Genomic DNA, 19,438 nt, shown 5'->3' with positions numbered 1-19,438 from the left:
ATGTTAAGTACTCCATGTTATTTGCTAAATAAACACAACTGATATGAATAAAGTCATTATTTAAATCTTAGAAAAGAAAAGAAAAGAAAATCTATGGAAAACACAAAACATATCCTACTATTTTTGTTTCAATATTGACAGATTGATAAGCAACCCATTGATAAGCAACAAATTATTTTAAAATATATTATTCGCTTAAATTGAAATTTTATATTTCATATAATATTAAAAGATAACAATGTAAGCAGTCAAACAAAAAGTCTGTCATGACAGTAAATCTAATCAAACTGACATTAACAATTGTATATTATGTAGAAATGTAGATAAATAAAAACATACTTCAATGTCTTCAATTTGCACTGAGGATTTTTCAGCAGTGGAAAGATCTTCTGTGTTCCTGAGTTTCCTAGTTTATTCCCACTCAGATCCAGCTCTATCAGGTTTGAAGGATTTGAATTAAATGCTGAGGTCAGAGCAGCACAACCTTTTTCTGTAATCCTGTTATTATTCAGCCTGTAGAAAAAGAAAACTATATAAATCTGAAATCCTTCTTTAATGAATAAAAACAGTTTTAGTTGCTTCTGCTTGTTGCTCTGGATAAAGGTGTCCACTAAATTAGTAAATGTAAAATGTTCATGTAACCACTTATGTATTGTACAGTATAACATTTTTTATTTAATTTAATGTTATTAAATTAAATGTTATTAAAGATACTTCAATGCAGAGTATAATTACGAAAATTTTTCTCACTTTCATTTGCTTTTAAATAGCTCATAAATAGCTTATAAAAGCGGGGTGCACATTTTACTTTCACTTTCACATTAGCATAAATTTGGTGTAAAGCAATTGTTTTTGAATTTTCCCTCTTTTCCTCACTTTCCTTCACCTTTAAATAGCTTAAGAGGTCTGTGCACATTTTATTTTCACTTTCGAACTAGCGGCAATTTGGCGTCAACCGAATTGTCACTCACTTAGCCTATATATAAATCATAGAACTTTTATTAACAAAACAAATAAAAAATACACAATGCTATAGGCTATGCCTAATATAAAATAACTTATACAACATTTAAATAGGTATACAAATCTGAAAATCATCAAACACTGCAGAACCAAATAAATAAGAAACTTTTCACTGTTCTCACATGATAAATTAAATCTAATCTGTGATGTGACTGTTGTTCGGCACGCTGCATTGAGCATCTGCGTTTAGTTTTTAATTGTAGTGTCTGTTCTCCAAATGAACTAAATTATTTTTATTGCTATAAAAAAAATCAAAACGACTATGATGGGCAGTGCCGTGGAAAGCAAGTGATGTATGGTATCACCGCCAACACCGTGTATTGAAGCAAGCCTAATACTCACTTCAGCTTCTTGAGTTTACAGTGTTTATCCTGCAGTAGAGCAGCAATCTGATTCACTTGTGTGTCTTCTAGTTCATGTTCGCTCAGATTCAGCTCTCTCAGAAGTAACGGGTTTTCACCCACAATTTCAGTCACATACTGACAGGCTTCATATGCAGCAGGATCCAAAAACCTGCAGAAGAGAAGATGAAGCAGGATTTAACTCAGCTCTCAAATAAACCTTGTGTAATGGGGATAAAAAAAAAAAATAAAAAAAAAACTGTTTGTGCTGATGAAAGCCATTTTACATTATTTTCGTTTAGAAATTGCTTTGTCAGCTATGATGCAATGCAACACACTGTGCTGCTTGTTTTACTAAAATAATATTTTTATAAATGATTCACCTACATATATTTTTTTGGTATTATTTCATTATGTCATACCTTAGTGTGTTCAGTTGGCAGTTTGGATTCTGTAGTAAATCATCAAGCTCCTTCACTCCTGATTGTCCAGGATCATTTCCTGTGAGATCCAGCTCTATCAGGTGTGAAGGGTTTGATCTCAAAGCTGAAGCCAGAGCTTTATAACCTTCTTCAGTGATACTGCATTTCGAAAGTCTACAGAAAACAACAAAAAAAAACTGTTATAATAATCAAAATGTATCCATAATTTGTATTATGAAAACCAGATTTAAATTTTAAAATAAATAACAAAACAAATGAAACAGTTAACAGCAATTAAACAATGGGTTATTAAACTCACTTCAGTTTCTTCAGTGTGCAGTTCGTATTTTCTAATCCATTCTGGAGTTTCTTCACTCCTGAATCTTGCAGATTATTGTTGCTAATGTCAAGCTCTTTCAGACTGGGGTTCGATCTCAGGACTGCAGCAAGAGTTGAACAGCTTTTCTCTGTTATACCACAATCACACAGCCTAAAATTATGAACATGAGAAGAATTTACAAACACAGTGCATGTTACTTATATTTAGTGATCACTGAGAATTGTTGTGTTTTGGTCCCTGTAAGTTGCCTTGTGCAGTAATAGGATGCACATAGGATGAATGTGCAGTATTAAAATAATAATAATAATAATAATAAAACACAATACTCACGTCAGTGTGTTGAGTTTACAGTGTTTATCCTGCAGTAGAGCAGCAATCTGATTCACCCGTGTGTCTCCTAGTTTATGATCACTCAGATTCAGCTCTCTCAGGAGTAACAGGTTTTTGCCCACAACTCCAGTCACATACTGACAGGCTTCAACTGCAGTAGGATTCGGTAACAACCTGGAGAAAGGAGAAGTACACTGACATTGCACAGCCGTACATTGCAGAGCTGCCTTCTTTAATAATGAAGATCATCTTGATACACTTGGTAGGCTCTTTCACACCAAATTGATTATAAACCAGTCTACAGAATGGTTATTCATGTACATTTATTAAGCAGATGATTTTAGGAATTTTACCATATGGGACTATCGGTACACAGTAAGATGTCTAAAAAGCACTTCTATAAAAAAAAACAGCCTTTCTGTTGTATTTATATAAATGCTCATCATTACATTTTAACACAAGTTTTTCCCCCCACAGGATGTGGCTAAATATGCTGATCCAGGTATGTTGAAATGGCGCAGAAAGATAAAAGATGGTTTGGTGGTCCAATGTTTCTTTAGCCAAAATCTTAAAACTATTACACTCACCTCAGTATCTTCAGTTGACAGTTTGGATCCTGTAGTAAATCATCGAGCTCCTTCACTCCTGATTGTCCAGGATCATTTCCTGTGAGATGCAGCTCTATCAGGTGTGAAGGATTTGATTTCAGAGCTGAAGCCAGAGCTTTATAACCTTCTTCAGTGATGCTGCAGTTTGAAAGTCTACAGAAAATAAATCCATGAATTACAATTATTCCATGACAACCCTCAGAAGATTTTAGCATGGTAATGTAAATGATAATGTTAATGTATTTGGTCTTGGCGGAATAGATCTGCTACGCTGCTGCTGTAGGTTATTGCTGTAGTTGTAGATTATTGCAGCTGCCGCAAGAAAATACAGGAACTTGCTACTGCCAAAGTATATGACGATACGGTTCTGTGAGTATTTAAGACATACTGCTGCTGCATAAATAGCATATAACATAACCCATAGAAGATCTATACAGGTGGAGCTGGGGAAGGTGGAGGGTTTCAGAGGAACTCTGAAAGCGCGCTGCTGAAAAAAGCTTGAGTGAATGCCAACCAGCCATTTAAAGGTAAAGGTACAAACTCATTGGCTGCGTATGCGACATGAACCAATCAGCTTGTGCCAAGTCATATAAGGCTGTGAATGTCATCAGTTTCGTTAACAACCCGTCAGCCTGCACCATCTAGAGTTTCATGAAATAACTAGACATTTAACATTTACAGTTAACATTGCAATAATAATGCTGCTCAAAGGTGATACACATGTATTTATATTTACATTTATTCATTTAGCAGACACTTTTATCTTAAATCTTATTTAAATCTTACAAGCATTTCTTCCTAAAGAGGCAATTAACCTTTTATTTACATCATATCTGCACTGTGTTGCTTATGATGAGGAAATTTGTGAGTGTGCGCAATCCACACAGCTCTGGCGATTTTAGCAGTGACAAATCTAAGAGCCTCTGATTGGCCAATGATTGGCATTTAATTAGTTATGAGGCTCAATGCTGCACAAATCAACAAGCAGTGTGAGTGAATCTAAATGTAATTCTGCAAACCAAATTTGCAGGCATTTTTGTTCACTTTGGTGGCATTTTTGCCACAAACCCTTATTAAACCCTCATTAATTTCCGACTCTGCATCTAAGAATGATTCAAACAAAGATTATTCTAATTTAAACTTAATTGTAATGCTGAAATCGACAGTTTAACTTCGACAACCATGACTTATTTAATTGTACAGGGACATTTCTGTCTCCTTACCTTGAATTTTTGGGGGCAATGTTGTTTAGTTTTATGGCAGTTTTACCCAAAGCCCCACATTCATTTACAAATCTGCTTGGGTTGTGTATAAGAAAGATACTTAAGAAAGAAGGAACTTATTTATTTATTTTCTGAATTGAGTTGTGGTTTGAGTATTATCCTTAACCTAGGAAAAATATAAACGTGAACCAGTATTATATGCATTGCTACTTTATTTTGTTTTCATTACCAAATTAAGAGATTTAGAGAGCGATTAGAGACATTGTTGAGAGGTTAATAATGGCTCATTTTTTCCTGTGTGAAAAATGTACAAATATGTGTGTATGCACAGCTATTGAATGAAAACATCTACAACACACACACAAAGCAGCAGCAGCAACAAAAATGTATTATTTAAGTTTCCCCACTGATGGAGGTAAGCAGATGCACTAAATACATAACATTACAGTGATTGCTATGGTGTTTAGTGTAGGTGATGGTAAAATGTACTCACTTGAGTATCTTCAGCTCACACATAGGATTCTTCAGTCCCACACAGATCTCTTTGACTCCTGAATCCAGCAGACGGCTGTTGTTCAGGTCCACCTCTTTCAGGATTGTTTTAGAGGAGAGAACAGCAGCTAGAACTGAGCAGCTTTTCTCTGTCAGCTTACAATTATTCAGTCTGAACACACACACCCAGACACAAAACAACATTATTTATTATTCAACACATATTTAACACACATCAGATCTTCATATCTGACTGACAGTCCTTTATAATGAGTAAACAGAAAAGTTATAATATACTGTAAAAATCATGTTAACTCACATAATTTTCTCCACTTTGCTATGAGAATCCATCAACAGAGCAGAGAGCTTCTCCCAATTCAGATTTTTTAATATATTTTCACTCAGATCCAGTTCTTTTAGTAATAATGGACTTTGACCCAGAACTTCAGTAAGATACTCAAACACTTTCTCTGCAGCAGGGCTTTTCAAAAACCTACAGGAAGAAGAAAATAATTTTAGAATAAATAATCACGTCACAACATTGCCAAATCAAGAGTTTTTGAGAGCATGTTATGGGACAAAATGCCCCGAATAGTTGAAAAATAAATAAATAAATAAAAATAAATAAGTAAAATAAAATAAAATAAATCTGTAGGAAAACAATAGGGCCCTTTTCCCCTTCATGTTTTTATATTATCTCACAAAACTCATGTCAGACCAACGACATACACTTGTGTGACTAAGTAGAACTTCTTTCAGTTAAAAGTAAATTCCTCTTTGTGTAATTCAGTTCAATTACTTGCACATTTCAGCTCACTACCTAGTTTCACACAGCTAAAAATACATTGATGGCTTATTAGATAATATTTGAAAACATTCAGTACCTGATGGTCTTTAATGTAGAGTGTCTATCCAGTTGTACATCGATGAGCTCCTTCACCCCTGATTCTCCAGGATCATTTCCACTGAGATCCAGCTCTATCAGGTGTGAAGGGTTTGATCTCAGAGCTGAAGCCAGGGCTTTATAACCTTCTTCAGTAACACTGCAGTCTGAAAGTCTATAATATGAAGAGAAAAAAAAGTTAAGTACTACATGTTCTATGCCAAGTAAACTGAACTGATATACAGTCAATCCAGAAAGTATTCACAACACTTCACTTTTTTCCACATTTTGTCATGTTACAGCCTTATTCTAAAATGAATTCATTTAATTATTTTCCTCCAAAATATACAGACAATACCCTATCATGATAACGTAAAAGAAGTTTGTTTAAAATATTTGCAAATTTATTAAATAAATAAATAAAAAATGAAAATTTACATGTACATAAGTATTCACAGCCTTTGTTCAATACTTTGTTGAAGCACATTTGGCGCCAATTACAGCCTCACGTCATTAGGATATGATGCTACAAGCTTTGCTCATCATCATTTAAATATTATCTGCCATCCTTCTCCTCATCTCTTCACCTATCAAGCTCTGTCAGGTTGGATGGGGGCAGATGCACATTTGCAGGTTTCTCCAGAAATATTTGATTGGGTTCAATCCCAGGCTGTGGCTGAATTCCGAGTATGTTTTCATGTGTCTTCACTGAGGAGAGGATTGAGTTTGGCCACACCACCATAAAGACCACCGCAGTGATGGCTGTCCATCTGTAGTTGTCTCCTATCTCCACATACGATCATGAAGCTCAACTAGAGTGACCATCATGTTCTTGGTCACCACTCTAGACAAGGCTCTTCTCAATCAATTGCTCAGTTTGGCCAGGAGGCAAAGTCTAGGAAGAGTTCTGGTGGTTTCAAACTTCTTTCATTTACAGTGCTCATTGGGACCTTCACTGCTGCAGAACTTTTTTATACCCTTCGCCAGATTTGTGCCAATCCTGTCTCAGAGGTCTCAGAAGTCTTCTTGGACTCCATGCCTTGTTTATCCTGAGGCATGCACTGTTAACTGTGGGATCTTATATAGACAAGTGTGTGCCTTTCCAAATCATGTCCAATCAACTGAATTTACCGCAGGTTGACTCCGGTCAAGTTGTAGAAACATTTAAAAGATGATCAGTGGAAACAGGATGCACCGGAGCTCCATTTTGAGTGTCATGGCAAAGGCTGTGAATACTTACATACACGTGATTTTTTAAATTATTATTATTATTTTTTTTTAATTAAATTTGCAAATAATTGATTTCAAACAAACTTCTTTCATGCTGTCTTTATGGGCTATTGTTTGTCGATTTTGGAGAAAAATAATGAATTGAATACATTTTGGAATAAAGCTGTAACATAACAAAATGTGGAAAAAGTGAAGCGATGTGAATATTTTCCGGATGCACTGTATACAGTATGTGTGTGAAATGAAATGTCATTATTTAAATACTAGTAATAAAAACTGCCATGAAAGCATGCAATATATCCCAATATTTTATATTAATATTGACAAAAATCTCACCCCACAGATAAGCAATGTCAACAGTGTAATTATTGCTGTAACTACAGAAATTAATTACAGATGCAATTACAGGGAGGTATATGTACACAATATCAAATTATTAATTTAAATGAAAGTACATAGTGGTACACTTAATATAAAGTGGATCCTAAGCAACAAATGCAAATTTTTATTTTTCATAGAATATTTAAGGATAAGCAAAGAAGTCAAACAAAAAGTCTGTCATGACAGTCAATCTAATCAAATTGACAATTACGATTATATATTATGTCAACATGTAGATAAATAAAGATACACACCTCAGTTTCTCCAATCTGCACTGAGGATTATTCAACAGCAGACATATTCCTGAGTTACCTATTTTATTCCCACTCAGATCCAGCTCTGTCAGGTTTGAAGGATTTGAATTCAATGCTGAAATCAGCACAGCAAAACCTTCTGCTGTGATCCTGTTATTATTCAGCCTGTAGAGAAAGTAACTGTTTGTATAGATCTAAAATCTTCTTTAATGAAAAACAACAGTCATGGCCTGGTGGTCAGAGAGAATCGGGCTTGTAACCCAAAAGTTGCTGGTTCGATTCCTGCACCAGCAGGAATTGAAGGTGGGGATTGAACAGCACTCTTTCCACCTTCAATACCATGACTGAAGTGCCCTTGAGCAAGGCACCGAACCCCCAATTGCTCCCCAAGCACTGGAGTAATGGCTGCCCTCTGCTCTGGGTGTGTGTTTACAGTGTGTGTGTTCACTTCTCGCTGCTGTGTGTGTGCACTCGTGATGGATTAAATGCTGAGGACCAATTTCGAGTATGGGTCACCATACTTGACAATACGTCGTCATTTTCACTTTTTCAGTCTTAGTTGCTTCTGCTTGTATTATTGTTATTTATAAGTTGCTCTGGACAAATGTGTCTACTAAATTAATAAATGTAAAATGTTCATGTAACCACTTAACCCTTTCACACTGGAGTTTAAAATATTCTAGCTGAGCCCCCATGGTGAGTTTTTTTTTTAGGCGACTGTTATTTAGAACGTATAGCCTTATTGTTTCCATGGCGACACCTCGTGTTTGTCACGTAACACAGTGCAGCCCCAATAGCAATGTATGACACATGTATCACTTTTATATCGTTTTTCCCTCTTTATTATTAATATTCACAAACGTGCTCACTGTATTATGAAATATCTGATATTCAGATTCTGAAATATGTGCAAGTAAATGTATTTGGAGGTTTAAACACTTTTATAATGAGCGTGTTAGTTGATCTACACCGGGTGATGGGCGCCGCCATGTTAGTTCGCGCTGAATCCGAGCTGTGGGATTTTAAAAACGCAAATTCATCCTCTCCTCCCGAAAAACATTAAAGTAAGTCTCTGGTGAGCTGGGAGAAGAGCCGAGTAAACTTTATAGTTACCTACACAATGTGTATATGATATCAGTAAAACATGTTGTCAGATAACATTTGTAAGCATCATTATTGCCACTTCCATAGACATCAGCGTGTATTTTGCTAAACATAAATGCATTGTTTTACTAGGACTTATGTGTATTTAAATGTCTGGAACCTAAAATAAGCATTATATGGTTGAAAACACAGAATAGATGTGATAATATGACGCTCAGCACGTCCAATCTGGCTCAGCGCCAGCCAAAGCACCAAAACAGATTTGAATTCCGCAGTTGATCATGTGATGCGCCGAATGTTTGAATCACACCAGTGTGATCATACGCTTCAGGGACCAGCCAAGAATGATCACACTGGTGTGATCGTACGCGTGAAAGTCTTAATGTACAATATAAAATGAAAGATATTTCAACGCAAAGTATAAATATACAAATTTTGTGAAATACTCACATCAATGTGTCAAGTTTACAGTGTTTATCCTGCAGTAGAGCAGCAACCTGATTCACTCGTTTGTCTCCAAGTTTACGTTTATGCAGATTCAGTCTTCTCAGGAGTAATGGGTTTATACCCACAATTCCAGTTACATATTGACAGGCTTTATCTGCAGCAGGACCCAAAAACCTACAAAAGAGAAGATGATGTAGCAGTCAACTCAGTTCTCAAATAAACCTTGTGCAGTGTAGAGATTTTTTTTTTTTTCCATGAGGTCTTACCTCAGTGTATTCAGTTGACAATTTGGATCCTGCAGTAAATCATTGAGCTCCCTTACTCCTGATTGTCCAGGATCATTTCCTGTAAGATCCAGCTCTATCAGGTGTAAAGGGTTTGATCTCAGAGCTGAAGCCAGAGCTTTATAGCCTTCTTCTGTAATGCTACAGTTAGAGAGCCTAGAACAGGAATGAAAATGTATTCAAGAAAAGACCCATAAATGATTAATCCTTAAAGGGAATATCAAGATTTAAATGCGTCTTTGCAGTGTGTATGCACAACCACTATATTATGATACAAATCCACCCAGTGTTTTTTTTTTTTTTTTTTTTTAAATCCCCACAAATCATAAGCACTTTCTGAAAGCAAGCCGTTTACAGATTTTTGGCAAAGTGACATCGCTTTGCACAGGTGTCTCCTTTGACTGTTGAAAGTCACTGCTGTTTTTGCACAGACCCACCCTGAGTGAGCTGGAAACAGTCCGCCATTGTTTTGACACTGGAGGAGGTGTAGACAAAGAATGGCTCCTAAGCGATTGAGGTGTTTTGTTGTTGGATGTAATAATGAACATAGCAATCATCATTTACTCCCGACATCTGACGCAGATGCAGTAAATTACTTTTGTTTTTGAAGGGAATGCGCCCCTGATTGACCTAAATGTGTTCTAAATGTTTGTGTGAATAATTTTACTGCAGACTGCTTTCTTAACAAGGGACAATTCAAGGCAGGCTTTGCTAAAAAGTTAAAATTTAAGGATGGATCAGTACCCACTGTTCAAGATCCAGCTGCCCCTCCAGAAGTAGTAAGCCCCACACTTTATATTTTTTTATGATTTTTTGAAAATCATCTTTCCTCTTCCAAGGAAGAGAGGGGCAGGGTGAGCAGAGCTCATAAAAGAGGACAATGGTACAAGAGGAACACAAAGTTACTGTTTCAAGTGTGAAAATATAGCAAACGTAACGGAAATTCAAAAACAATTAACGTATGAAAAGGCACCTGAAATAATTAGGTCTTCACTTTAAGCTTATATCATTATCATTATCATTTGGTGATGAGTTAATTTTTGCTAAAAGAGCAGGAGAAACACCAAGAGGGTTTCAAGTTTCTCCAAGTTGGCAAAAGCTATGAAAAGAATGACACTTTATCTGACAGATTAAGATGTGGCCTGCAGAAGTAACATGCATTGTTGTTTATCTACACCAGAACTACCTACTGTAACCAAAAGCACAATAAACTCATTTAGCTTTTCCCAAGGCCCATATTTACAAAATACAGACTTCTGGGAATCTATACTCTGTTTTCATGAGACTATGTCAATCATTTCTGATCTAACATCATTCAAAATGTTATGGTGTTGCTAGAGGAGGAGTACAGTGAGAAATGCCTGCTTCCCACAGTGATGTTCAGTGGTAGTAAAGCTCTTATGTTGGGATGTAGAGTGCTGAAGATGTGAGGGAATTGTGCTTTATCAATAATGTCATGAATTTACATAACACTGTGTGATGTAATACAAAAATACTGAAACTGAAGATGCAACCCTCTCCTCATTCCCTTCACTGTTGGGGATTTTTTTCAACACAACAATGATATTCATTCTGGGGTGAAAACCCTTCAGTGGGACATGTATTTCACCCAATCTTAACACTCTTAAGCATCTGTGAGAGATTCTGTAGAGACAAGCAATTTAAAACTCCCCATTAAAGACCAGGGCATTTAAGGAGGTCATCCTCCAGGAGTTAAACAGGACAGATGTGACAATTTGTCACGAACTTGTACACTGCCAAGAAAGGTCAGAGCAGTATACTTTAAGTTATGGAGGACATATTAAGTACTAGAATATTACACTTTAATTAAATATAGGGTGTACTCATTTCTACAATCCCTAATTTAATCCCTAATTAAAAAAAAAACAAAAAAAAAAAAAAAAAAAAAAAACTGGCTAAAATACTTATTTTACAGATATTAATGGCATGTATTTCTTTGTTTTATTAAGAATGTGTTTAATGCTTTTCAATTTTGCCATCTTTCTATGAATTATGTTAGTGATCATTACGAATTTACTCATGAATTTACAGCTTACTCATGAAGTCTCAGTGACATTCATGTCGGAGGTGACAGCCATGATTAATGCAAACCCTTTAGTCCCCATCTTCCCAGATCCTAATTTTCCTTTCATACTAACGCAATATTTGGTTCTGATGCTGGAAAACTCTCAACTCAACAGTATTTCAGCAACATGTTCCAATGCCAATGGAAACAGGCCTAAACCTTCTGAAACATTCTGGAATAGTTGGATAAAGAAGTGGAGTGGACAAATAATTGCATAATTGTCTCATGCTGGATATAACCAGACTCAACGTGTAATTATTTATTTTTCTTTCATGTAACAGTCTATTTATACAGTTGTTTTATTTATAAATAAGCTAAACTACAACTTTCTGGTGTCAAGTTATTTTATTGAGTGTAAGTGTTCAGCTGGATACAAAGCCAGGACAGTGGTTGTTATGTAAATGATGTACCTTCTACTCTTGTTGCATTGGTGTGAACTAGCAGGTTAAACTCTGCCTACACTACGCAAACAGTGTAGCACATTGTGTTAAAAAGCACATAGAACAGATAAATCACTATAATTAGTGATTCTATACTGGATGCACTGTCTAACCTGGACTTCTGACAATAAACAGAATTTCTATTCTTGCATGCATTTGCTCTACTTTCCACAACGGAACAAACAGATATGGAATGGAATGTTTGATTTGAATTCAATGGTGACATGTACTCACTTTAGTATCTTTAGCTCACACACAGGATTCTTCAGTCCCTCACAGATCTCGTTGACTCCTGAATCCAGCAGACGGCTGTTGTTCAGGTTCACCTCTTGCAGGATGGTTTTGGAGGAGAGAACGGTAGCTAGAACTAAACAGCTTTTCTCTGTCAGCTCACAATTATTCACACTAAACACAAAACAGCATTATTTATTATTTAGCACATATTCAACAGACAACAGGTCTTCATATTTGCTCACTCGTGACTAATGGCCTTTCATAATAATTAAAAAAGTTATAATGCATAAAATCATGTTTGTTTACTTGATTTTCTCCACTTTGCTATGAGAGTCCATCAAAAGAGCAGAGAGCTTCTCCCCATCCAGGGCTCCTAATATATCTCCACTCAGTTTCAGTTCTTTCAGTAATAATGGACTTTTTCCCAGAACTTCGGTGAGATACTCACACACTTCCTGTGCACCAGGACATTTCAGAAACCTACAGGAAGATAAGAATTGTAGGTTAATCAGTCTTATATTATTTCCCTTTTTGCAGTTAAGACTAATGGCTCTAGTTTCAATTAACAAAATGCAAAGTAAAAAAAAAAAAAGTTTTTACGTTTTTAAAGGTTTAGTAGTTTTGTGGATAATATGCCAAATGCAGTGTGTCGAGAGCATGAGTTTTTGGAGTTTCAATGTTCTAAGAGCAATTAAAAAAAAAAAAAAAAAAAAAAAAAAAAAACAATTTATAATGTAATTACATGTGTTCTCTATGAAAATGTGTTGAACAAACATAATTGTTGTTACAGTGATTTTGAATTGGAGTACATTTCTCTTCTTGAAATTAAAATTGTACATTGGTCTATGTGACCACATCTCCCTAGTTTTTATTCAGCTGATATCGCATCTGCTGCTTTTTTAAAAATATGTGTGTATTTCAAGGTGATTTTATCACCTTATGGTCTTTAATTTACACTGTCCATCCTGTAGTAAATCATTGAGCTCCTTCACTCCTGAATGTCCAGGATCATTTCCTGTGAGATCCAGCTCTATCAGGTGTGAAGAGTTTGATCCCAAAGCTGAAGCCAGAGCTTTATAACCTTCTTTAGTGATACTGCAGTTTGAAAATCTAGAAATAAAAATGAAACATTTAGCTGATGAATAATTTATTCTACACAGTGTTCTAAACAACACAAATCCCTAAAAAGTAAGCCGCTTGTGAACTGCCTTCAATGTACAAATGAATGTTCAAAGAAAAACTGACGACTGAATATGGAGGCAATCAAAGGGCAACAGACCATTAATCTAGCAGAAGCCATAGCTTTATAACCTTCGTCTGTTTACACTACAGTTAGAGAGTCATGAACAGGTTTGGAAATGTAATATTCAAATGTGTAATCTGTTCTTCAACAAAAGACCTGTACAAGATTAATCATTAAAAAAAGAAACAGTTCATTAACTGTGTTCATTTAACACATCAATTTTAACAGTCTTAAAAATAAAACTAATGACTGAATATGCAGGCAAGCAAAGGCCCAGAGACCATTCATCTGTTAAACATCAACTCACCTGAGTTTTTCAAGCATACAGTTTTCTTTCAATGCATCAGAAAGCAGCTTCACTCCCGAAGTATGCAGATTGTTGTTGCTCAAGTCAAGATCCTTCAGACTGCTGGAGTCTGAACTAAGAACTGAAGCCAGATCTGGACAGCTTTTCTCTGTTAGAGCACACTTACTGAGCCTGGAAATAATAAAATATCCATACTGAAGATGATACACAATTGAACCATTACAAGTAGTACAGTTTCTTAGTGAAGCAGCAACAGAATGGTACACACAATGGTAATTCAAATTGCTTTAAACAAGAGAATAACATTTTTACAATGTACAATTTGAGGATCACCAACATTATCGATCTTCTCAAAATAAAAGAAGAAAGCAAACTCATTGCACTTGCAATTTAAATCTTAATTGCATACAACTCTAACTGCAGTTGATTCTGATCATAATTCTATTTTTCTGTTATTTTCAAGCCAAAGTTTTAAACCCTTCTTCAGCAGTTTGAAAGTCAAGAGCAAAAATAACAAATGTAACACTACACTAGTTAATCGGCTATTTCCATGCTAGCAAATGGCTGTTAAAACATGCACATTGTGACTTTTCTGTGCTTTGACCAAAATATGACTTGTTGTCAGTGAGAATTATTCAAAGTTCATATGAGACAATTTGAAGTGGCTGTCAAAAAATAGGTGATGCCTTAAAACAAAAAAAAAAAAAAAGTATATTCTTTTTACTAGTAACAACACTTAGGCAAATTAAGCATAATTTGCATATTTTTCATATTTTTAAAAGGGAATTCCATTTTAGTACTTTACCGTACAATTATATTCAAAGAATATATTTTTATACCTAGATTATATGGATTATTTAAAATATTTCAGACCTTCAGTTTTGGTTGAAATCAATGTCAGTTGTCACACAACTTACCTCAGTATCTCTAACTTGCACTTCATATTCTTCAGTCCAGTGCATATTTGCTTCACTCCTGAATCCTGAAGATTATTATTGTTCATGTTCAGCTCTTTCAGACTGGTATCTGATCCAAGAAGTGTAGCAAGAGCTGAACAGCTTTTGTCTGTTAAGCTACAATCATTTAGACTACAAGGGAAAACAAATTACACCATAAAACTAAATGCATATAATACATAAAACACAAACATTAAATTCATTAATATAAATATCATTACCATCTTTTACATAAACAGTACATAGATTTACATTTTAAAGTAAATTGTGCAAATTACATTTTAATGTGTTATATAGTGAATTTGATTTACATAAATCAGATCTGCTGCATTAAAACTTGATTTTTGCTACAAAATTGACCAAAAGTGATAGCTTGGTTAAATTCCTTAACCAAGTTTAGTGTTTTCCTATTCCCAAAATAATATCTTACTCATATGTTGATGGCTTAATTAAACATATACGGTCATTAAAAGCTATTATTACATTTTGCACAAATTAATTCTCACTTAAAAAAAATATATATATATTTAATTTTATTTAATATATTAATTTTATGGGCCATTGTGGAGATTTCTTTTCCAGAATTGTAATGCAATTCTATGCATTTTGTCTCAAAACTTGTGTTGAACTAATGAAAATGTTGAATTGCAGATTTTTTTCCCTGTCAATCCAATTGTACAAGTTTCAATCATCTGTAGCTTATTTAATATTTTTGAAGACATTTATCACCTGAGTATCTTTAATTTACAACACCCAGTCTGTAGTACATCAGTGAGCTGCTTCATTCCTGATTGTCCAGGATCATTTCCTGTGAGATCCAGCTCTATCAGGTGTGAAGGGTTTGATCTCAGAGCTGAAGCCAGAGCTTTATAACCTTCTTTAGTAATACCGCAGTTTGAAAGTCTAGGACAGAAAAAAAAAAAAAAAAAAAAAAAAAATCATTAGTATAATTAGATTTCATTCTTTTTACAAATATATGTGAAAAAAGTTAGTTGCAAAACTGATAAATAACTATGGAGGCAAAAATGCACAGATAACTTAATGTCAGTTCAAAGCACATGTTCAGAGACTTCGTATGTTCAAAGCACATGCATGGATTTGCACTTATTCAGTGAAGTTTGTGACAAAAGTGCATAATGATGTGCAAGTCCCCTCTTAGTCCCCATCTTGATTCTTCGAGAGTTGTTGCAGTCCTGCTCTACAAGCAGTCAGTTTAATATTTTGCTCATTACCCATTTCATACCTGTAGCACTATTAAAATGATATATCCTTACAAGGTCAAGCCTGTTCGAATGCCATTCTGCCATTATAATTTATTGTAATTTGTTTGTAATATGTGATCTGTTTTTTTTTTTTTTTTTTTTTTTTTCTTTAATCATTAGTAGCTAGTTGCTTTTAGCTTAAATTTAGAAATTGTGCTTTTTAACACATTGATAGTGAAAGTTAGGCAATACCAGACAATACCAAAATAAATAAATAAAATAATAATAATAAATCCAGAATTAACAAAGGAAATGGTAAAACAGGATATTCATCTGGTGTATTTAGTTATATCCAAATAATACATTGTTACATTTTAAAGAGTAAAAATACCTAAAACATCTGTTGCCACACAACTTACCTCAGTGTCTCCAATTCACACTTTTTACTCTTCAGTCCAGTACAGATTTTCTTCACTCCTGAATCCTGCATATTATTATTGTTCATGTTCAGCTCTTTCAGGCTGGAATCTGATCCAAGAAGTGTAGCAAGAGCTGGACAGCTTTTGTCTGTTAGGTTACAATCATTTAGTCTGCAATGGAAATAAATCACATCACAAAATTAGGAGGAACATATACAATATTTTTTTTAACATACAAATATTAAATATTTTCCAATGAATTTACATGAACATTAAATTGATAATGGTGAGCTACACTAACATTCCTCTTCAAAAAATATGACATTTGCAAGATAAAATTAAGCAAGTTTGGATTAAAAAAAATGATAATAACAATGAGTTGCTTGATGAATGTCTAGAGAAGGAGATTCTGGGGATTAAATGATTTGAACATTTTAAGTTATGTAAGAGCATATATGCTTTAAAGCAGACATTGGAGAGAAGTAAATAGTAAAAGTTATTGAAAATAACTATGAACCAATGTGATGTATAAGGTAGACTGTTAACTGCTGTACTTTGTCCTCTGCTAACTTAACCCAATAAAGCATAGTTTTCGTCAAGTTTAGGAAGAGATCCAGTCAGACCTCTGCATGGTAGGAAGTGCAGATGTGCACATTTGAACTATAATGCATTATCTACCTCGCAAGACATAAGTTTGCATACACTTGTGACTGTCTCATTAAACTAAAAAATGTCAAGGTCTGGGAGTAAGAGCAGACATATGATACATTCGCGCACCTCTCAGAGAGTGCATGAGTACTGGATTAATTTCTCTTTTGCACCTTATTGCATTTGAACTGACAACACACACAAAAAGATGTAAAATTGTCAGGTTTAGTGAGTATTCACGTAAACACACATGGTTATGTCTTAAGTGAACACAAACAGTTAATATTGGTAAATACTGAAATGTGTATCAGTAAATTGGATCAGTGCATTTGGTCTTAAAGAGACAGCAGCTAAATTATTGCTGTTATCTGTGTAATAATTATTAAGCAACAAACGGCAGAGAGAAAAATCACTCAATGCTCTTGACTGAACCACATTACTAGCCATAATAAGGAATAGTATTAATAGAATTTATATAAAAAAATATGTAAGAATAAAGAATGTTGTATGCATTATATATATATATATATATATATATATATATATATATATGTGTGTGTGTGTGTGTGTGAATTTGTACATTTTAGATAAATGCTTAATGCTTAATTCTACTGTAGATTTAGTCTAATTAAATCTTACAATATTTCACTAAAACGAGACTACAACTAAACTCAGATGACTAAAATATGACTTAAACTAAATGGCATTGTAGTCAAAAGACTATGACTAAAACTAAATCAAAATTTGCTGTCAAAATGAACACTGCTACATACTAAATGTAAAAGTGACACTATTAATAAAAAAAAAAAAAATAATAATAAGCTTTACACTTTAATTCCCCCATAATCATAAAAAAGAAAAGATAAGGGTATGCGAAAAAAATATAGCATTAATCATATATGTAAAGTATGTTAACGAATCAATATAGAGAAATTAAGATAACTGCACATTTCAAACTAGTGTTGTTTTTGGCGGCCTGTTTTAATTTTAGTTTTAGTCTAGTCTTTGTGTGAAGCTGTCATTTTAGTTTTTATTAGTTTTAGTCATGTTCATACTCTTTTTAGTCTAGTCAAGTTTCAGTCGACTAAAAGTCTGAGCATTTTAGTCTTATTTTAGTCAGAATTATCCATGACTATTTTCGTCTAGTTTTAGTTGACGAAAACTGATGACATTTTAGTCTAGTTTTAGTCGACAAAAACTGATGACATTTAGTCTAGTTTTAGTCAATGAAAATTTTATTTTAGTCTGACAAATTTAGCTACAGTATTTGGCCAACAAGGGATGCTTAGCAATGTTGGGCAAGTTACTTCCAAAACGTAATACATTATATATTACTAGTTACTGTTTTTTTTAAGTAATTAGTTACATTACAATATTACTGTCTCTGAATTGTAATGTGTTAGACTACTTTTGAGTTACTTTCACCAAAATATCCACAGAAGTATGACTAGGCATTAAAAAATACCAAAATGTAGTTTATTGCAGCTCATTATGCATCCAGTGGAGGGTAATAAGGTAGGTCTATATAGCATAAAATTATAAAATCATATTTAGATAGGCTACCGGTATGTAGGTCTAAATTAACGTTATGGTTTAGGTTAAATACAGATAAGCACAAAATTATTACATTTATAAATAATGCCGGTAAATAAAGTGAAATGTTGTAATGTACAAACAATAAACACAATACCTAGCCTATAGACTATTTTGAATGGTTTTCGGAACAAAACAAGAATAAAATATATAAGTTGCTAAACAAGCCAAGACAAATTAGGCTAATTTAAAGCGAAACTGAAAGCAAATGCAGTCTACCTCTCTCATTCGGCATGAATTGAATGCTAAACTATTATTTATTAGTAAATCAAGCTTTAATGCGCGTAAAAACATCCTCACATGAGCAAATATGTGTTTGGCCCGATCTCAGGCTGAACGACACGGATTGTACTATGCAGTACGCAATATTTTAATTAATCAGCGTATATGATTGTTGACTGTATTTTATTCTGATAATGAACAGGCTTCAACGTTTGCTGTATGTGTGTTCATGACGCGCCGGCGCAATCGAAACAGCGGAAACAAACAACAAAAAACTCAAGTCATTTTTGATCATACAGATCATTCGAAATTACAGCGTGTTTACTTTCATTTCTGTCATCTCGTTTTTCTTTCCGTGAACTTTCGACGAGCGCCACACAAACCAATCCAAGTGTTTCCCGGAGTTGTTCGTTCAATTTCTCCTTGTCGAGAGTTTGGTGTAGCACATAGATTACACCTGATTATGCATTCTTATTCTTTTCTCTGATAATATGAATAAAACGGGAGTGTGTCCATCTTACACATGTAGAATCCGTCTCAGTCATCTTAACCATCGAATTGCAGCAACAGGAAATAGACAAACTATTTTACACGCAGACTTTTTTTTTTTTTCTCTGGTGCTGTTTTGTGGTGTTGGTAAATTCACCACTTAATTTTGGGGTAAAATATGTTGTTGTAACTTGCGTTACTGAGATTGTAACGAGTAATAGTATTACCCGAATTTCA

The 19,438-nt window shown here is 34.3% G+C and overlaps 1 protein-coding gene across 26 annotated transcripts in view; it reads right to left on the bottom strand.

The window, feature by feature from the left end:
- The window catches only part of LOC127160609 (protein NLRC5-like), a 45,169-nt gene that overhangs the window by 14,055 nt on the left and 11,676 nt on the right, over positions 1–19,438 (bottom strand). For 23 of the 26 annotated variants that reach the window (XM_051103253.1, XM_051103258.1, XM_051103262.1 and 20 more), the window contains 19 exons: positions 16,250–16,420; positions 15,358–15,531; positions 14,590–14,760; positions 13,673–13,843; positions 13,059–13,232; positions 12,429–12,602; positions 12,123–12,293; positions 9,345–9,518; positions 9,082–9,252; positions 7,528–7,692; positions 5,664–5,837; positions 5,099–5,272; positions 4,781–4,951; positions 3,044–3,217; positions 2,457–2,630; positions 2,106–2,276; positions 1,787–1,960; positions 1,366–1,536; positions 340–513 (listed from right to left, as the gene is read on the bottom strand). In XM_051103253.1, coding sequence (XP_050959210.1) covers positions 340–513; positions 1,366–1,536; positions 1,787–1,960; positions 2,106–2,276; positions 2,457–2,630; positions 3,044–3,217; positions 4,781–4,951; positions 5,099–5,272; positions 5,664–5,837; positions 7,528–7,692; positions 9,082–9,252; positions 9,345–9,518; positions 12,123–12,293; positions 12,429–12,602; positions 13,059–13,232; positions 13,673–13,843; positions 14,590–14,760; positions 15,358–15,531; positions 16,250–16,420 — 3,273 coding nt within the window. The remainder of the gene's footprint in view (positions 1–339; positions 514–1,365; positions 1,537–1,786; positions 1,961–2,105; positions 2,277–2,456; positions 2,631–3,043; positions 3,218–4,780; positions 4,952–5,098; positions 5,273–5,663; positions 5,838–7,527; positions 7,693–9,081; positions 9,253–9,344; positions 9,519–12,122; positions 12,294–12,428; positions 12,603–13,058; positions 13,233–13,672; positions 13,844–14,589; positions 14,761–15,357; positions 15,532–16,249; positions 16,421–19,438) is intronic. The other 3 variants (XM_051103269.1, XM_051103268.1, XM_051103270.1) reach the window with 2 other exon arrangements.

This window comes from Labeo rohita, unplaced genomic scaffold (assembly GCF_022985175.1).
Source record: "Labeo rohita strain BAU-BD-2019 unplaced genomic scaffold, IGBB_LRoh.1.0 scaffold_401, whole genome shotgun sequence".
NCBI lineage: Eukaryota > Metazoa > Chordata > Actinopteri > Cypriniformes > Cyprinidae > Labeo > Labeo rohita.
Note: the sequence above shows the minus strand (reverse complement) of the source record. Positions and strands in the feature narration are given on the sequence as shown.